Raw genomic sequence first — 16,271 nt, 5'->3', positions numbered from 1 at the left:
TTCCCCTGAGCGAGGAACCCTGGGCTCTGAGGAATCCTGGGTGAGATTTCAGCTAGAGAACTACCTGCCTCCTTGCCCCAGGTGACTCTGTTAAAGGTTTTTCTGGCCTTTTAATCAAATTCAATATAGCTCTCTTTTGCTTTGCCCTCTAGGAATCTGCTGAGGTTTGCTGTCAGAGTGGCTATTAACGCAGCCATCAGCTCTGCTTTGGTGAGGAGAGAAACACAAACCTTTAGGGATGGGAGGCAGCAGGGGCATGTGGAAACGGGGAAAGTAAAGCACAACTTGTGCTTGTTCTTCCCCTGCACTTCACAACAGGGGAAGGGAAAGAAGCAGGGCTGGTAGCAGCACTGTGTCCAGGTGGGCAGTGTGCTGTCCCTTAAGGGGAACAAGCTAATGCAAAGATGAAAAAGGCTCAAACATATAGAAAATCTTGCTGGGGCTCTAAACAAAGCAGAATATATTCCCTTCTAATTGCAGCCTATCCTGGAAGGCATTAATTGCTCCAGGTCACTCCTCTGTGTGTTTATTGTAGTTCTTCCCCAGCAGGATTTTGGATGAGAGCAGGAACTGTGTGTTTTGCCCAGAGAATGGCTGCATGCCTGGGCTGTGCAGGAAGAGAGTGGGTACCCGCCCCTGCTTGGTACCGTCAAAATGTTTCATGGTGTCCCAGAATTAAAAAGGCTAAGTCAGCAAATGAGCTTATATAAAGCTTGTCGGAGGCTCTGAAGTAAATTCACGTATTCTGGGAAAAGAGAGAGGTTAAATCTTTCCTTGTGCCTAAGGAAGGAGGGGCTGGACAAGGCAGGGAATTTTCTGGAGGGATGAGATGCCAAAAGGCTGCGTAGCTTGATAGATGATTGTGTTAAACTGCATGGTGTGCCACAAGCCTGCTGTGTCACCCAGCCTCTGTCCCAAAGAGCAGGCAATCAAGGTAGTGGGAGCAGCCCATTTTTTCCTTCTGATCTAAGAATGGGCACAGATCGCCTTTGGTTGCCCTGACAAGTGTCTGTGGGCAAAGAAAGAAGGGTTAAACCCTTTTCCTGGTACTAGTGACATCTTGCATTTTCTAACACTGTGAGAACTTAACAACTGACTGTTTATTTGTTTTGCTTATTGTTTACTTTCTTGCTCTGCTGAGCACAGGCAATAGATCACTTTCACCTTTGTAGGTGAACTCAGTTTTGCTGTATTTAGGGGAATAAAACATCTCACCAGCATATTTCAAGTTAATGAGTTGCTGCTTTTTTTTCAAGTGGAGTTTCAAAATAAGTCAAATTTCTCTTGGGATTAGACTTCGTGGTTAGTTTCTTTTTAATTGACAAGTCTTAGGCACCAAATTCTTTCCCTTAGCTATCACCTCATTCCTCTACCTCAGTAGTATTTGTTTGTAGGCATCTTGGAACAAAATACGACCCTTACACTGAAATGGGAAAGCTGGTTGAATTTCCTGAAGGCAAAAGCTGTTAAAGTAACTCACAGGGGGAGACAGCAGAAGGATTTTCAGTTTTGCCAGCCTAAAATACACACTTGCTTTCTGATTCTGCCTAACAGACGTAACTGTGAAATTGAACAATTCTGGGGAAGAACAGAAAATCACAGATAATGGTAATACCAAGAAAAATTTCTGAACAGCTTTGAAACAGCTATAAAAAAAAGCATTTAGTGCAATTGTAAAGCCTCTTTTACCAGTGCTCTGAACATCATATGAGAATATACACCAGGTAGGGAGGCTGGAGGGAGATCAAATGAGAAATGACAAGCCTTTGACTATAAAGCTGTCAATGCCTCAGAAGAAAGCCAAGCCAGCTGCACCTATTCCAGGGAGTGTGAAATGGAGATGCAGGGGCTGGGTTGAAGTTGGTGCTGCCCATCTTTGCTGGCTGTTTTCTGCTCCACTGGCAGCGCTGACCTGGCTGATCGATGTTGCCACTAATTTTATTTAATTTTCTTGCCTAAGATGTATCTTCTCCTTTCATACTCCCCCTTTGTTGCTCAGTCTGAGATTGATGTATAATGTCAAAATAAATCCAGGGAGCACCATGAGCTTCTGAGATTTGGGAGCTGGATGTGGCAGGGTCAGGAGATCTGAAAGGCTTTTAGTTACCCACTTGTAGTAAGCCACCTGCACGCAAAGACAGCCAAATTACCAGCAACAAAGTGAAAAATGACAAGAGCATTCATTAAATGCCATGCTTGGGCTAGAATCTGAGTGCACTAAAGTGTTTTTATCTCTTCTAATGGGTAAGCGACAGCTTGGTAGTTCCTGCTGCATTTCCTGCTTGGTGGGGGCTGGGGGCTGCATTAATTCTGGGATAAAAAAGGACTTTCAGAGCCCTGGATGGATGTGGTCTTAAAGAAGCCAAAAGCAAGCATTTTGGTCCAAGCCTGTCAGCTTTGCCTTGCCACGCTGGGGAAGGGGTGCAGCCAGTCTCTTACGTGCCCTGGTCATGCTGGAGAAAGTTGCAGCACTGGAGCGGATGATGGAAAGAAAGAGCTGGCAAAAAGAGGCTGGAAATTGCCCAGAGGGGTGACCTGTGCCAGCACCAGCCTGGTAGGAGCTGTAAAGGTCAGTATCAATAATACCAAGTACCCTCAGGCGGCTGCCTGATTCATTACAGAGTTCAGCAGGTTATGGCACATTGACACCTTTCTCTAGTTGCTGGAAAACAGCAAGTTCATGACAGAAAAAAAAATACCATCAATTTTTCCTTCAGGAGATTCACTCTTCAAACAACAACAACAAAAAAATCAATTTATTACAGGGAAATAAAGGCTCTGGAGTGTTTTTAATGAACACTTACTTGAGGAATAAGAATGCTTGAATTTAAAATCCTGATCACCTTCAGACCTATGTCCTGCTGTCACAGTGGCATGCTGAGAGGGAGAGACAAAGTACCAGGCACATGGTACAAACACAAAGCATGAAGACATTTGGTGAGGCTGTGACAGTACAGCTGTTTCCTCTGTCAGAACTTGCAATGTTGGATTTTAGCATCCCCTGCCCCCCTAGAATCTGTGATGAGGAAGTTGTTTGGAAACCAAAGAGAAAAGTTCCTAGCCACTGCTGAGGAAAACTTGAAAACATGAGCTGAGTGCCTAGTGAGAAGGGACCAATATGCTTTTGGCACCTTTGGTTTGGAGTCCTATCATACTTGCAGCCTTGAACCAAGAGTTGCACAGCTTTTCCCACATGCTGTAGGCCTGCAGGAGGGGAGTGGGATGGCTGTAGCCCATCCAGCTGGCAGGAGGGGTTGAAGTGCAGCGAGCTGGCACGTGTTCCCTCACAACTGCTGTGGTATTACAGGATCTGTTGAGCCTTATTTCTTGGGCACCTGTCTGACAAAGCCCTTGCTTGAGTCATTTACTGTAATGTTGTGCCCTGAGGCCGCTAAAGATGTGTTTAATTTGAAATTTAGTGTAATTGGAGCAGTTGGTCTTCTTGCTGTAATAATGATTTTCGGTGTGTTCCTTTGCTGTGCTCTCCACCAGAACTGCTCCAAGAGCTTGTACCCAAGAACTGCTGCAATACAGATTTATTTTTTTTTTACAGACACAGCAGTTTGCACAGAAGGGCACGAAAAAGGGGACATCAGCTGACTTGGTATCACTGCGACAGTCTTGGGCATGGTGGTGGTGACACACCATGGAATGGTTTTCCCAGCAGGTGTTGAAGCAGCTGTCCCTGATAGGGCAGAGGCTCCAACACGGACCCCAGCTTGAAAAAACAGATGCAAGACCCAAGCCTCAAGATGTGTTGAGTGATAAAGGAACCAACAAGAAGAGATGCTCTGCTGGATCTCGTGCTAGGCAGCAGTGAGAGGCTTGTTGGGGCTGTGAAGGTCAAAGGCAGCCTTGGCTGCAGTGACTATGAGATGGTGGAGTTCAGAATCCCAACACAAAACTGGGAAGATCTGCATATCTTTATCTGTTTGATAAACCAGAGAGTCAAACTTTCATCCAGAGGGACCTTGACAGGCTGGAGAAATGGGCTGACAGGAACCTCCTGCAGTTCAACAAGGCTTTCAAAGGGCTGCACCTGGGGAGGAACAATCTCATGCACCAGTATATGCTGGGGCCACCCATCTGGGAACCAGCTTGCTAGGCAGGAGGTCATGGCAACACCACATAAAATGTGAGCCAGTGATGTGCCTTTACCACAAAGATACTGAGGGCATCCAGGGCCTCATTTCCTTCCACTGGTGCCCAGTGACAGGGCCAGAGGCAATGGGCACAAACCGAAACACTAGAGGTTCCTTCAGAACATCAGGAAACACATTTTTACTGCAAGGATGACTGAGAAGTGGCACAGTTGCCCAGAGAGTGTGTGAGGTCTCCAACCTCGGGCACACTCCAAAAGCCATCCGGTCACAATCCTAGGAAACTGGCTGTGGGTGACCCACCTGAGCAGGGGTTAGACCTGATGGCCTCCAGAGGTGGGGAAACGAATTTTCCCAGCGGGAGAACTTTTTCCAGGTGATTAAATGAAGTGGGAGCTGAGGGGTGAGGGAGAAGCAGTGGCTCCGTCAGCCGTGGACAGCTAAAGGTCAGCAGGCGGATGCGGAGGGTCTCTGCTTTGGGGGCCGTCGCGGCTGCTGGGGGCTGCTGGGGGCTGCCCTGCGGGAGCCGTGTCCCTGCCGCCGGCGGGGCTGATCACCCGTGCCCGGCGCAAGCAGCCGCGCCGCCGGCACTCGTTGTGGGCACCGGGGGCGGCGTGCGGGGCCGTGCGGCCGGGGGGCTCCGGCCCCGGGGGGGCTCCGCAGCCAGAAATTAGGAGCAAAGCAAGGGCTGCGCTCCGCCCCTGCCCCGCCGCTCCGTCGGCGCAGCCGGCGGGCAGTGCGGACCCCCCTGCCGGTTCCCCGCCCCCGGAGCGGCGGCGGCGGCGGGAGGAGGCGGCGCCGGGCGGCGGGATGCGGTGCGGGGCCGGGCGGCGGGCGGGCGCGGCGGCGAGGGGCAGAGCCCGGCGGGCGGCGGGGCGGCCCCGCTCCCCGTGAAGAGGCGGTGCGGCAGGGCAGCGGCCGCCGCCATGCAGCCCTCGCACCGGGCCCCGGCGTTGCTGCTGCTTCTGGCCGCCGGTGAGTGAGGCTGGCGCGGCGGGAGTAGCTGCCATCCCTGCGGGCTGGGCGGCGGGTGGGTGTCGATCCCCTCCGCGGGCACCGGGACCCCCGGCGGGAGGCGGGTGTGCTCACCCCCGCCCCGGGGAAGAGCGGTGCACCGTGGGTCGGATGCTCCGGGGCGCCGGGACCTCTGCGGCGGGCAGCTCTCCATCACCCCTCTGCTCCCGGCAGGCACCGCTGATCCCTGGAGCCGGGACTTGCGCCGGCTGCCAGCCTCCCAGCCCGGAGCTCTCCCCGTGTTCCGGGCACTGCCCCCCAGCCGGGCATCAAAGCCCTCTGGGGCAGCCGCTGTCTGCCCCGGGGCTTGTCGGGGCCCCTGTGTTCGGGCATGGCGGGCTGCAGGCACGTGGGTCCTGCCCCGGAGATGGAGCAGCCGGCACGGACCCGCGGGGACCCGCACGCCCTGGGGCACCGGCGGCGAGGGACGGGCGGTCACGGCCCGGCCCGGCCCGGCCAGCCTCGGCTGCGGCAGCGCTGCCCCACACCGCCCGCTTGGGTATCGATGGCTTCGTCTGGCGTCGTGGTGTTTTTGCGAACTGCCGCGAAACTGATACAAAGAACGGGCCACCAAAAATTGCTTTGCGATTCCCCAAGAGCCTTCTCTTGAAATTTGGAGGAGAGGTAGGGTGCCAGGGAAAGGCAATTAAGTGCAGGAATAATTATACTCGGAATAGTTATGAAGGCTCTGGTTCTATTTTTAAATAGTCTGGGGAAATTTCCCAACAAAGGGATCCCCCAAAGACCCATGAGGCTGAGATTGCCCTCTTTCTCCCTAATCCATCCCTTTGTACAGAAATCTGGTTAGTGTGGAACAGGAGTTCTGAACAGGGACATTTGAAGTGTGGGGGAGTCTTTGTCTTGAGTCATTCTGACAGGGAGGGAAGGGCTGACTTACCAACCAGTCACTGTCTTCCAGCACGACCAGGCTGTGATACAGTGACATCCTGTCCCCTGGCACATCTCTCTTATTATCCCGGTCTCCTGAAAATGTTCGTGGGTGAATGTGTCATCTGTAGAGCCACTCTGTCCATGGGCTGTGAGCCTCTCTTTTCTGGGGCTCCCTAAACAGGAGAGATAAAGCCTTTTAGGTTTGCAAACAATAGTGAGCTTAAAGAGCAAAATGGATCTGAAAACCTGTTGGGGTTTTGTGCCAACACTCTGTGGCACAGACACAATAAATCTTTCCAGAGCTGAGGAGGAAGCCAATTCTGTGGCTTCCTTTAGGCAGGTTGTCCAACTAAGGGAAAACCTTTGGCACAGCTGGCAAAGGTTCCTCAGCCACATCTCAGAGGAAACCCCTGTCCCCAAATTCAGCCAAACCTCTGCCTCCTCCGGAGAAGAGTGTAAGACATGAGGGGGAGAGCTGACATAATCCCACCCTGCCAATCTGCCAGCAAGGGTTGACCCCATCCCCATAGCTTGTGTTTGCTCTGCACAGGAGGGAGATGAACCTCATGGTGGTTTTAAAATGTGGCAGCCAAAAGGACCACCACTGGTAGTGCTGTGCTGAGGGGAGGATATGCTTCCTATTCTTCTGAGGCTGCTAGAAACTTTCTAGTACTGTTGTCCAGCTGGTGGTGATACAGAGGATTTGGTCCTTGGCTTTCCCTGTGATCCTCTCTGCCGTCCTAGCAGGAAGAGGTGTAGGGGTGGGAGGCGAGGAGCAGCTCCCAGGGACAGCTCAGTTCCTAATCTAGTGAAATTTGTAATCCTGGTGGGATGTGGCAGCACTGTGGGGCTGGACTCGGTTGGCCAGGTGTCCCCAGACAACTGGGCTCCTACCTAGATGGGAGGTCAGAAGTGGAGGTGCAGACTCCTAGGAATTTGTACATCAAACTCTGTTCTGGTTAGTAGCTTTGCTCAGTGGTTCAGGATCAGTTCAAGTCTGAAATAATTCAGTGCACTCTGGCCTCACTTCTCTAGTCCCACAGGACAGGAACAGTTAATACCTCAGAGAGAGCTGCATTTTTTTGTGTGATGTTCCCCATGTGTCCCTGGTCTTGGAGCCTCCGTAGACCTGCAGGATTTGCTGAAATTGGACATGTGCCTCATCAGGGTCCCATCAGACTGCTGGGCAGCACAAGTCTGTTTGCAGAGTGTGGAAACATCTCCCCGGGCTCCAGGGTATCTGAGCCCCTTTGGTTTTCCAAGTAGAAAAATTATGCAGGGGGAGAAGGACGGAATTGGTGTCCTTCCTCTTTTTGTCTCCCCAGGTGGTTGTCTGCATGTGGGCTGTTTAAGGGCTTTTTTTTTTTTTCTTTCTGCCTGCTTAGAAGATGTCTTGTTAGCATTGTGTGAACAAGCCAGAGATGAGGGAGTATAGATCAGGATGAATGAAAATTCCCTGTAGTCAGTTTTTCCTTGGCTGCCTCACTGCCATAAGGAAATGTTCATTTAATTACAGGCATCAGGGGTAGAAATAACCACATTAAGCCCTCAAGGGGAGGCTGCTGGCGACGAGCAGCAGATCAGAGTGCACAGAAGTTTTTTCACTCACTCTGCACTGGTAGAAGATGTGGCATTTTGTGGGTACCTGGGCAATCAGCAGCACTGACAGCCCCGCTGCAGGGCTGGGGCAGAGGGGCTGGAGGAGGGTGCATCACGGCTCACAGCTGGTGCTTGGGTCAGCTGGCTCATTCTTGCTGGCTGTTTGTTGAAACCAGGGCACTATTGAAACATGCAACCCCAAAAGAATGGAGAGAGGCTGTTTGTCAGCCACACGAGCACAGCCTGCACCAAGGGCAAGAAAACACACGTGTTGGTTTGTTCAGAGAGCCAGGGATGCTGGCAAGGAAGGTGCATCCTGCTGGGGCTCAGATGAGTCCCTGACTGTACCTGTGCCTGGTGAAGCCCTGTTGTGGTTACCAGGCTTTGTATGTACATTATTGGCTGGGGTCAATTTATTAGTGTTGGAAAACCAGCTTTGCAGCCCTCCCTCTATATGCCAACTGCAGCCATGGCCCTTCTTGTCCTGCCTGGTGTTGTGAAGGTAGTCAGAACCAATATATGTGCCCTGGGACCACCAAACCTTTGCATGAGCTTTTTTTTTTGCCTAGGATACATGAGGCTGGGGAGTGGAGCCTCTCGGGGGCGCAGTGCGTGCCAGGGTGGTTGTCATTGCTCTGCTGCAGGGGCTGGAGTGGAGAGTAACCATTTTGTGCTCAGTGTTGTACCAGGGGATTTAAAGACCTTTTGGGGTGTAAAAGGTTTCAGTTACATTTTGAGGGGCAACCACCTCTCAAAGGAAGTCCCTCAGGCACCTGAGGTATTGCCTGCTCTGCCTGGGCAGGGGGGCTTTGCAGAAGAAGCAGGCATGAGCCTTTCTTTGTGTGCTGGAAATCAGAGTGGGCACTGTGGGGTACATAGTCCAGGCTGGGACAGTGAGAAGAGGAAGCACAGTCCATCTGACGAGACAGATGAAATGCTTTGGATCTGCAAGAGGGCAAAGAAGTCTGTGGGCTGTGGTTTTTCTCTTAGATTAGTGGCTTTCATCCCGTGGTCTGTTAACCCCTGGAGGTCTGTGGGCTGTTTGAAGAAGCCTATGAAAGATAACTGAGGAAAGAAAATTCACTTCTACTGTGTAGAACTGTCTACTCGATGCTGTTTTCCCAGGGGCTGCATCTCCTCTGGCCCCGAGCTGGGAGCTGCCATTGTCAATAGCAAGAATTGTGGAGGAGAGCAGACGCTGCGGCAGCAGAGGAGGGAGGTGTGAAGGCTACGAGACAATCTGGGGAGGGAGTGAAGGCAAACAGGCTGGGAGGCTGAAACCAAGTGAGATTGTGACTCCCATCATGAATGGCTGAGCAGAGTGGGGAGGACAGGCAGGCATGTTGGAGTGTCTGTGACCTGCTTGCATGGAGTCTCTTGTGTGCAAATGGGTGGAGGTGTTTAGAGCAGTCCAGATGTTTCAGATCCTGAGGACAGGAGACCAGACACATCTTGGCACTGGGATGAGGATGCCCAGCACCCCTGGACACCAGGCCCCAGTGCTGACAAAGGGCACATCTGCAATTATCTGCAAAACCAGGTGCATCCCCTGGCAGTGCTGTGCTGTTTCCCATGGATATACCTGGACCTGTGTGCTGTGGATGTTCTCTGCTGAAATACTGAGGGAGCAGATGTTGGCAGTTCTTTGTGAGGTAGTGCCCACCCAGTACTTGCAGTCACGCACTCCTTGCAGCTGGGTGTTGGAGCTCTCATTATTCTTGCTCTAAGGAGCTGTAAAAGCTTAAAGGTGCTGGCACAACATCCCTCTAAAGAGCTGTCCCATTGCAAGGGCTTCTTCTGTAATGCCTTGTCGCTCTCGTGTATGTGCTCCCTGCATACCATGTGCTTTTCCTATTGCTTTCTAAAATATGCTGGAGACACAGGAAGGTGGATGGTTTTAGAGGGACAGTCTGTAAGGGACCTGCTTGCTGGCAGTACCAGAGGAGGATGGCAGTCTGATCTTGTTTTCTGAAGCCCTAATTGGAAATGATCTCTGAGATTAGGGCCATGGCTGGATGTGTAAGTAGTCTAGTGCAGTGTGGGAGAGCAGCAGTAAGGCTCTGTGTGAGAACTTGGTTTGATACACCGTCATCCCATATGCTTCCCTGTGCAAGTTGTTGAGGGTTTGGAGTGCAGAGGCTCCATGTGACTGTGTGGGAATCAGCTTGGACATCCCTCAGTCAAACAACATTGCCATCTCTTCCTCCACTGGCCGTGGTTGGGATCCTTTTTTGTTATTTAAATTACCCTGCATTTTGTTATGTTCTGGAAGTGGTTTGTGCCGTTGACCGTTCTGCCCTGGGGCCTCTCTCCTCTCTGCCCTTGGGCCTTGCTCCCTGGCCTTTCCAGGCACAGTGGTCTGGGGGAGGGAATATCCCTGGCAGATGCTTCCCTCATCTGGTCATTGTGTTTCTGTCCTAACTGATTATCAGTAAATGACCCATTCCTGACCCAGCTCTCCTAGGAAATAACATTGTTGGGTAGCTCCTGCCTGTGGGGTGGGCTTGAAAGGAAGGTCAACGGTAGCAGGGCCAGATGGACATTCTTGTGGCTGCTTTGTTGGCAATACCACCGTGCTCTGACCTCCCTCCCTGGTACCCATTGTGCAAGTGTGCTTTGGTTCTCCCTCTGCAGGCTCTGCTAGTTGGTGGTGACAGACAGGTAAGTCCAAGTGTGCCCCAGGCAAATGTTCTTCTCTTCAGCAGGCTGATCCTGCCTCCATGGCACTGTGGAGTAGCCACAACACTCAGGAAGGAGAGGTAAAACCAACCTTCTATTGGGTAAACTGAAGAGCACTCCAGCTCCTCTACAGATCAAGCTGATGTGATGACATCTTAAGGGATGATTGTGTGTTTCCTTGGAGAGAAATTGAGGTCTGCTTGTTACTAATTAAAAAGCAAAAAAATTTTTAAAGGCTGTTTGACTCAGTCACAGCCGGATTCCATTTCAGCTCCCCAAATCCCTCTTCTCATTTCAGCTGGACACAAAAATGACTTATTTCCTCTTTCATTTCTAGTCCTGTTCAGTAGGCCAGTTGGGAGCTTTTAAATAGCTGCCCTGTCCCGTGGAGAGGTGACTTGCTTTGTGGCAAAGGGATGAAGCTTTTTTTTTTTTCCCCTCTTGGTCAACCAATGTAGAAAACACATTGGGGTTCTTTTAGAATTATTTAGAATTGTGAAACTGCTCTTATTCACAGCACTTTGTGAGAAAGATGGCAGATAGTCTTCAGATTTTTTTGTTGTTGTTGTTGTTGAGTGAAACTCCTTTATCTCCTTGTCTGGGGCTGTTGTGTTGAATCCTCTGCTCAGCTGAGCAGAGCAAGCTTCGTCACTTTGACTTAGAGCTGTTTTCTGAGGGGTCAGTGGGGTCAGCACTAGCGAACTCATTTCATCTTTATCCTCCTGGCTGGCTTTTTTCCACTGGCCTCAGAAAGGTAACACTGCAGCATTACTCCTTGCTATTGGAATTGCCCTATTCTGCTCCTTATAGAGGTGAAACACCTTTTGCTTTGCCTCCACATGTCAGTTCTGTGGATGCTGGCAGCAGGACAGCGTGCAGCCAGCGCAGGAGCTCCCATCCTGGTTTTGGTGCTCTCCGTCTTTGTTCCCTCTCCCCTCTCAATCTACCTCTCCCACTTTATCTCCTTTCTTGCCCCTCCTCTGTCTGCTCTGGGAGGGTTTTTCCTCCCGTGCTTGAAGCCCTGCTGTTTCCCCGAAGGCTGGCTGCCCTTTTTAGCATGCAGAGCCTCATCTCCTCCAGGTTACGCAGAGGTGCCGCAAAAATAGAAATGAGAGACAAACGCCCCATTGAAGCAGCTGGTGAGCCCTGGCTCCGTTCCCTGCTCCCTCCCATCTACAGTTGCAGGTCTTTATTCATTTGTTTCTTTATTCCTATCACTTGATCTGCGTTTTAGAATACAAAATCGGGAGACTGATGGCTGGTAGAAGTTGTCTAATCCCTGATACCATCCTAGGAGGAAAATGGCCTGCAACTGAGGTCTTGGGCATTAGATTTCCTCTCTCAGCTGTGCTCCCCTGCCTCCCAGCTCAGCTCATGCTTTGATTCTTTCTTTGCCTTGTAGTTGACAGCTGCGTGGAGCTCCTTTATGAGACATTTGTAAGAGAGAGGGAAGATGGCAAATCTTCAGGCTGCTTTTTGGCACCCCAAGCCTTTGGGATTTTGCTGCTGGTGCAGAAGGCATGAATGAAGTGGTGTCAGGATTTGTACCCTGGTGTGGTGGTTCTTTAAGCCCTGGGGCACTCAGGCTGGTGCTGGCACAGAGGGTTCCCCCAGACTGGTCTCTGCATCCTGTGCTTGTAGATCAGTCCCCAGGGTGTTACTCACATCCCCCCCAGGAGACACCTGTCTTGCTCAGGCTGTGCATGACTCATTCTTAGGGATGAGGTGGTGTTGTTTTATCTTGGGCTGAGGAAAGCACAGCATCCCAGTAAACCAGATAAGGCAGCTTAGGGGGTTTTAACTGGGTAAACACTTCAGAGTTAAAGGAGGGTAAACAAACTCCCAGCATCTGAGCTTCCCACATGGATGGAAATAGCTCTTTGGATTACCAGGTTCACCTGCCATGAGATGTGTGTTGTAGAAGGGGTGGGGTGGGCTCTGGCTGAGCTCTGTAGGCAGCCCAAACAGAGGATAGCTGATGAAAAAGAGGTTTGAGGCAGTGTAGATTCTGGCACAGAGATACATTTTGAGGCTTTGCCTTGCTGCTTGGGGAGATTCAGGATGTGCTTTGTAGTGTGGCTGGAAAGCTGAGGTCCCACATCAGCCATGTCTCTGCTAATGGGAGTCAGGGGAAACTGAGGCATTGGTGTGGATAAAGAGCTTGCTCAGGATCCAGGCAGTCAGTTGCAGTCACATATAAACCAAATATTCCATGTGGCCTTGGACCTGCCATGGCTTCTTCCTATCTTTCTGCTTTCCTTTGCTGGATAACTTTGAGAATAATGTTTCTTTTCTCCTCCTTGCTGCTCTCTGTCATGTTTGCTTAAGCTGTAAGCTCCTCAAGACAAGTGCTCTCTCTGTTGGGCTGCTCTGTCAGTGAGTGATGCAGGTGTCGTCTGGCAGCTGGGGAAGCTCACACTGGAGCCTGCTGAGCACCCCTGAAACAGCATGGGGCTGTCCTGGCAGATCTTCCCAGGTCCATGCTCACACACAGGGGATGTGAGCTCTTGGTTCCAGCTGTGGACTTCCCTGTTCGTGCATGGCTCAGGAGCTGGCATATCCCTAGAGATGCCCTGAGGTGTTTTGGTTGGCTCTGTGATGCTGCAGTAGCTTCCATCCCCTTTGATACACTGCATCTTTTGTCATTCCCTTTTTGTTGCTGCTCAGACCTCAGCTGATCTTGCCTGGGATCAATAAGGCAAAATAAACAAGATTGAGAAGTGCTGAAGCCTGGCCTAAGTGTGTATGGGAGGGGGTAACCAATATTGGATTTTGCTCAGTTCAGAGAATAGTGGAGAGAGGTGGAGGGGGTCAGAGTGGGCAGAAGACTTGAGAAATGCATTTCTGGCTTCTGGTATTCCCAGGACAGGTTTGGTAATCATTCTGTCAGGTGAGCAGCTACTCCCAAACTTTCTGTGCCAAATTGCCAATGTTTTCAATGAATGCACCAGGGTCAACCCATCTACCAGTGCCCCATACATAGCTCACCTTAGCACTTACCCTGATTTGGATTTGTGCTTCTGGGATGTGGAGTTGTAGGGCACAGTGGTGGGTAGCAACATCAGGAGGTTGCCTCGTCTGTGCCCTTGCCTGAAGGCAATTCAGATCTGCTTAAATAATTTCAGGCCACATGTATCCAGATCTGTGTGCAGCCCCAGGTGATGTCTCAGCAGTGCTTTGTAAAATCTGTTTTTAATACTTCACAACTCTGCAAGGATTTTCACATCTGCATTCCAGTGATATCTCAGAGCTGTTCCTAATACAGGAGTTTCTCCTCTTAAGATGTTTCTAATGGATGTTTTCCCATCTTGTATCAGAAATGTTTTGTGCTAGTTCTCAAGGGGGTGGATTATCACTTTAAGCTATTTCTTTTCATAATATTTCTGTTATTCCCATTCTCAAGATCACCTAGCTGTGCCTAGGTTTTTCTGTGCAGTGAGGATGTCTCCTTGCTTTATGTCCTTGGCTAATTTCATTATGTTCCTACTTTTTGTTCCAAGGTCACTTAGGAAAATATGATAGAACAGCAGATCTAAGGACAAACCTTGAGGAATTCCACTAGTAGCCTCCCTCCAGCACAAGCCTCTGTCATTTTTTTTGTCTAGCCAATGCCTTACAGTTTTCTTGTAATAGGTATCTTTCCTTGTGTCTCTTGTAATTCTGCATGAGGCACTGTATCAGATATTTGACTGAAGTCCAGATGAATTAGAGCTGCTGCATTTGTTGTCTAGAAAATCAGTTATCAAAGAAAAATACCAAATTAGTCTTCATTTCAGCTTATTCAATTAGTTCAGTTCAGTGACTAGTTCATTAACAATTGAGAAACTGAGTCTGAGCTGAGAAAGCAAGAAAACTCGTCCTTTTTTTCTTCTGATCTATGAATAAAAATCAGCTGTGAGAGGATGAGATCTTTTAGTTTTGATGTGCTGAATAATAGAGGGCTGCAAAGCAAATGGTTCAGTTCACCCAAAGTAGTTACTTTGCTTGCTTAACAAAACTGTTTTAAATGTAAAACAGCTTTTGGTAATTTTATTTTTTCCTTATGCCTCCATATTTATAATGGTATTTAGCAGCTGAATAAAGCCAAGTCCCAGGTGCTGTTTTCTTGCATTTTGATTGAAGTTCAATATGCATGTGAATGTACCTTGACACAAATTGCAATTAAAGTCTCATCTAGGAATGAAGAAGTGTCAGTCAATCCTTCAAAGAGTTAAAATGGAAATAATAAGAGTATAATGTTGAAATAAAAGTGCAAAATGCAGCTTGCTTCCCTGCTTAGTGTTAGCTGGATGTTTGCTGTTGTCACAATATAATTGTCAACCTGTTATGGTCAGCCCTTCCTTAAGAAAACCAACAGTGTGAGTGCATTGGAGTTCAGACCAAAACATAGATTTTCACCCTACAGATTTAAAACATGATTAATACTGGTTGTAAATAATATTGCTTTGGATCAGTCTCCCTGCATATAATATAGCTGTAGATCAGGACAGTCTGATAGAAACTGTCATTGTTTTCACGAGGCCAGGGTTTCAGGGCTGAACTATAAGACATTCCACCTCCTCTCCAGGATGGGTGGTTAACAAGGCACCTCATCCTTCAACAGAGGCAAAAACACCTCACAGAGGGTGAATCATCACCCCAGTAAGAGGTGCTCCAGGCTGGATGATTGCTTGGCACTGTCTCCTCCTGGATGTGAGTGCTACTCTGCATGCTTGTGGATGTGTCCAAAAATACCCTAATTTTCCTCATCAGCTGAGAGCACAGCCCATCTTGTTTGGTTTGGCAGGAATAGGCTTCAAGGGGAAGACAAGCCCAGTGGGTGTCATTCCTCTCTCTGATGTGTGTTTACTGTCATTATACAGGGACCTTGTGCCTCTGCCTTGCCTCCTCGGAGGACCCAACTGCCGATGGCCTCACGTCAACTTCCCTGCTGGAATTTGCTATGATGTCCCACCTGGAGGCCATGAATTCCCATGAGCAGAGCAGCCCAGAGGCTGCAGAGCCAGATCTTGCCCCTGGCTCTCTGCATGCTGCTCCAGGGTCAGGCTTTGCCAGCGAGGAGAATGAGGAGTCCAAGATCTTGCAGCCCCCACAATACTTCTGGGAAGATGGGGGAGAGCTCAACGACTCCAGCCTGGACTTGGGACCAGCAACAGGTAAGTTATTTTTACTCCATTCTTCCTTCCACTCTGTAGGGACTCTGGGGAAGTGGAAGGATGCAGGGATCTATCTTCCTGCTTTGACACAGCTCTTGCTAAGAGGGCCTGAGATTAAATGTCAGCTCTATTTTCTCACCTCAGTGCCTGATGTGTCCCCAGTGAACCCTGAGCAAGCACAGGCTTTAGAAACCAAGTTACAGCTGAGCTTTTATTCCTGAGCTGCTATGAGCTGGGAAAAGCATTGCCTCCATCTAGTTTCCCATTGCCTCACACTCTCCTTTCACTTTCTCCCCTTTATGCTCTCTTCTCTCTTGCTTTTATCTGTTGCTGTCTATTAAGCACAACTTTAAGGTCTCAAGAGCCCAACTGAGATCAAGGCCATCTTAGCATTTGAGTCAGAGCTGAGTTCCCTGGATCAAATTCTGGGTTCCTCACTCTGTGACTTCAGTGGGGATTTGGTCCAGGAGAAAACAGCAGGTTTTGTCCCTTGGGTAGCTGTCCTGTTGCCTGTCCTGTCCTGCTGCTTCATGAGAGGTCATGACCAAAGTGGGTTTCATTGGCATTTGAGTTCGCTTTCCTCTGTGGAGTGTTTTTCTGAGACCACTGAGTCCCCACAATAGTCTCTCCCCAAGCCCCTCATTGGCTTTGAGATGCTCCCAGGGAGAGGGATGGGAGGAAGGAGGAGGTGCACTGCAGGGTTTCCAGTAGCTTAGGGGATTATTTCACATGCTCCTGCTCTAAAATGTCATGTGGGGCATGTATTAAGTGTTACCCAAGGGCCAGGCTTCAGCCTTATCCCGCCTCCCTTAGGCAGTATCGCTCTCAGCAG

At 49.8% G+C, this 16,271-nt stretch overlaps 1 protein-coding gene across 1 annotated transcript in view; it reads left to right on the top strand.

Annotated features, from left to right (window-relative positions):
- Window positions 1-4,968: 4,968 nt before the first annotated feature.
- LOC107210315 (podocalyxin-like protein 2) overlaps window positions 4,969-16,271 on the top strand; it is a 32,046-nt gene continuing 20,743 nt past the window's right edge. Inside the window, exons 1-2 of the mRNA XM_015640987.2 lie at window positions 4,969-5,075; window positions 15,146-15,439. Coding sequence (XP_015496473.1) covers window positions 5,027-5,075; window positions 15,146-15,439 — 343 coding nt within the window. The 5' untranslated portion in view covers window positions 4,969-5,026. The remainder of the gene's footprint in view (window positions 5,076-15,145; window positions 15,440-16,271) is intronic.

Source organism: Parus major, chromosome 12 (genome assembly GCF_001522545.3).
Source record: "Parus major isolate Abel chromosome 12, Parus_major1.1, whole genome shotgun sequence".
In the NCBI taxonomy this organism is placed as follows: Eukaryota; Metazoa; Chordata; class Aves; order Passeriformes; family Paridae; genus Parus; species Parus major.
The sequence above is the reverse complement of the archived record's forward strand: the minus strand, read 5'-3'. Positions and strand labels throughout refer to the sequence as shown.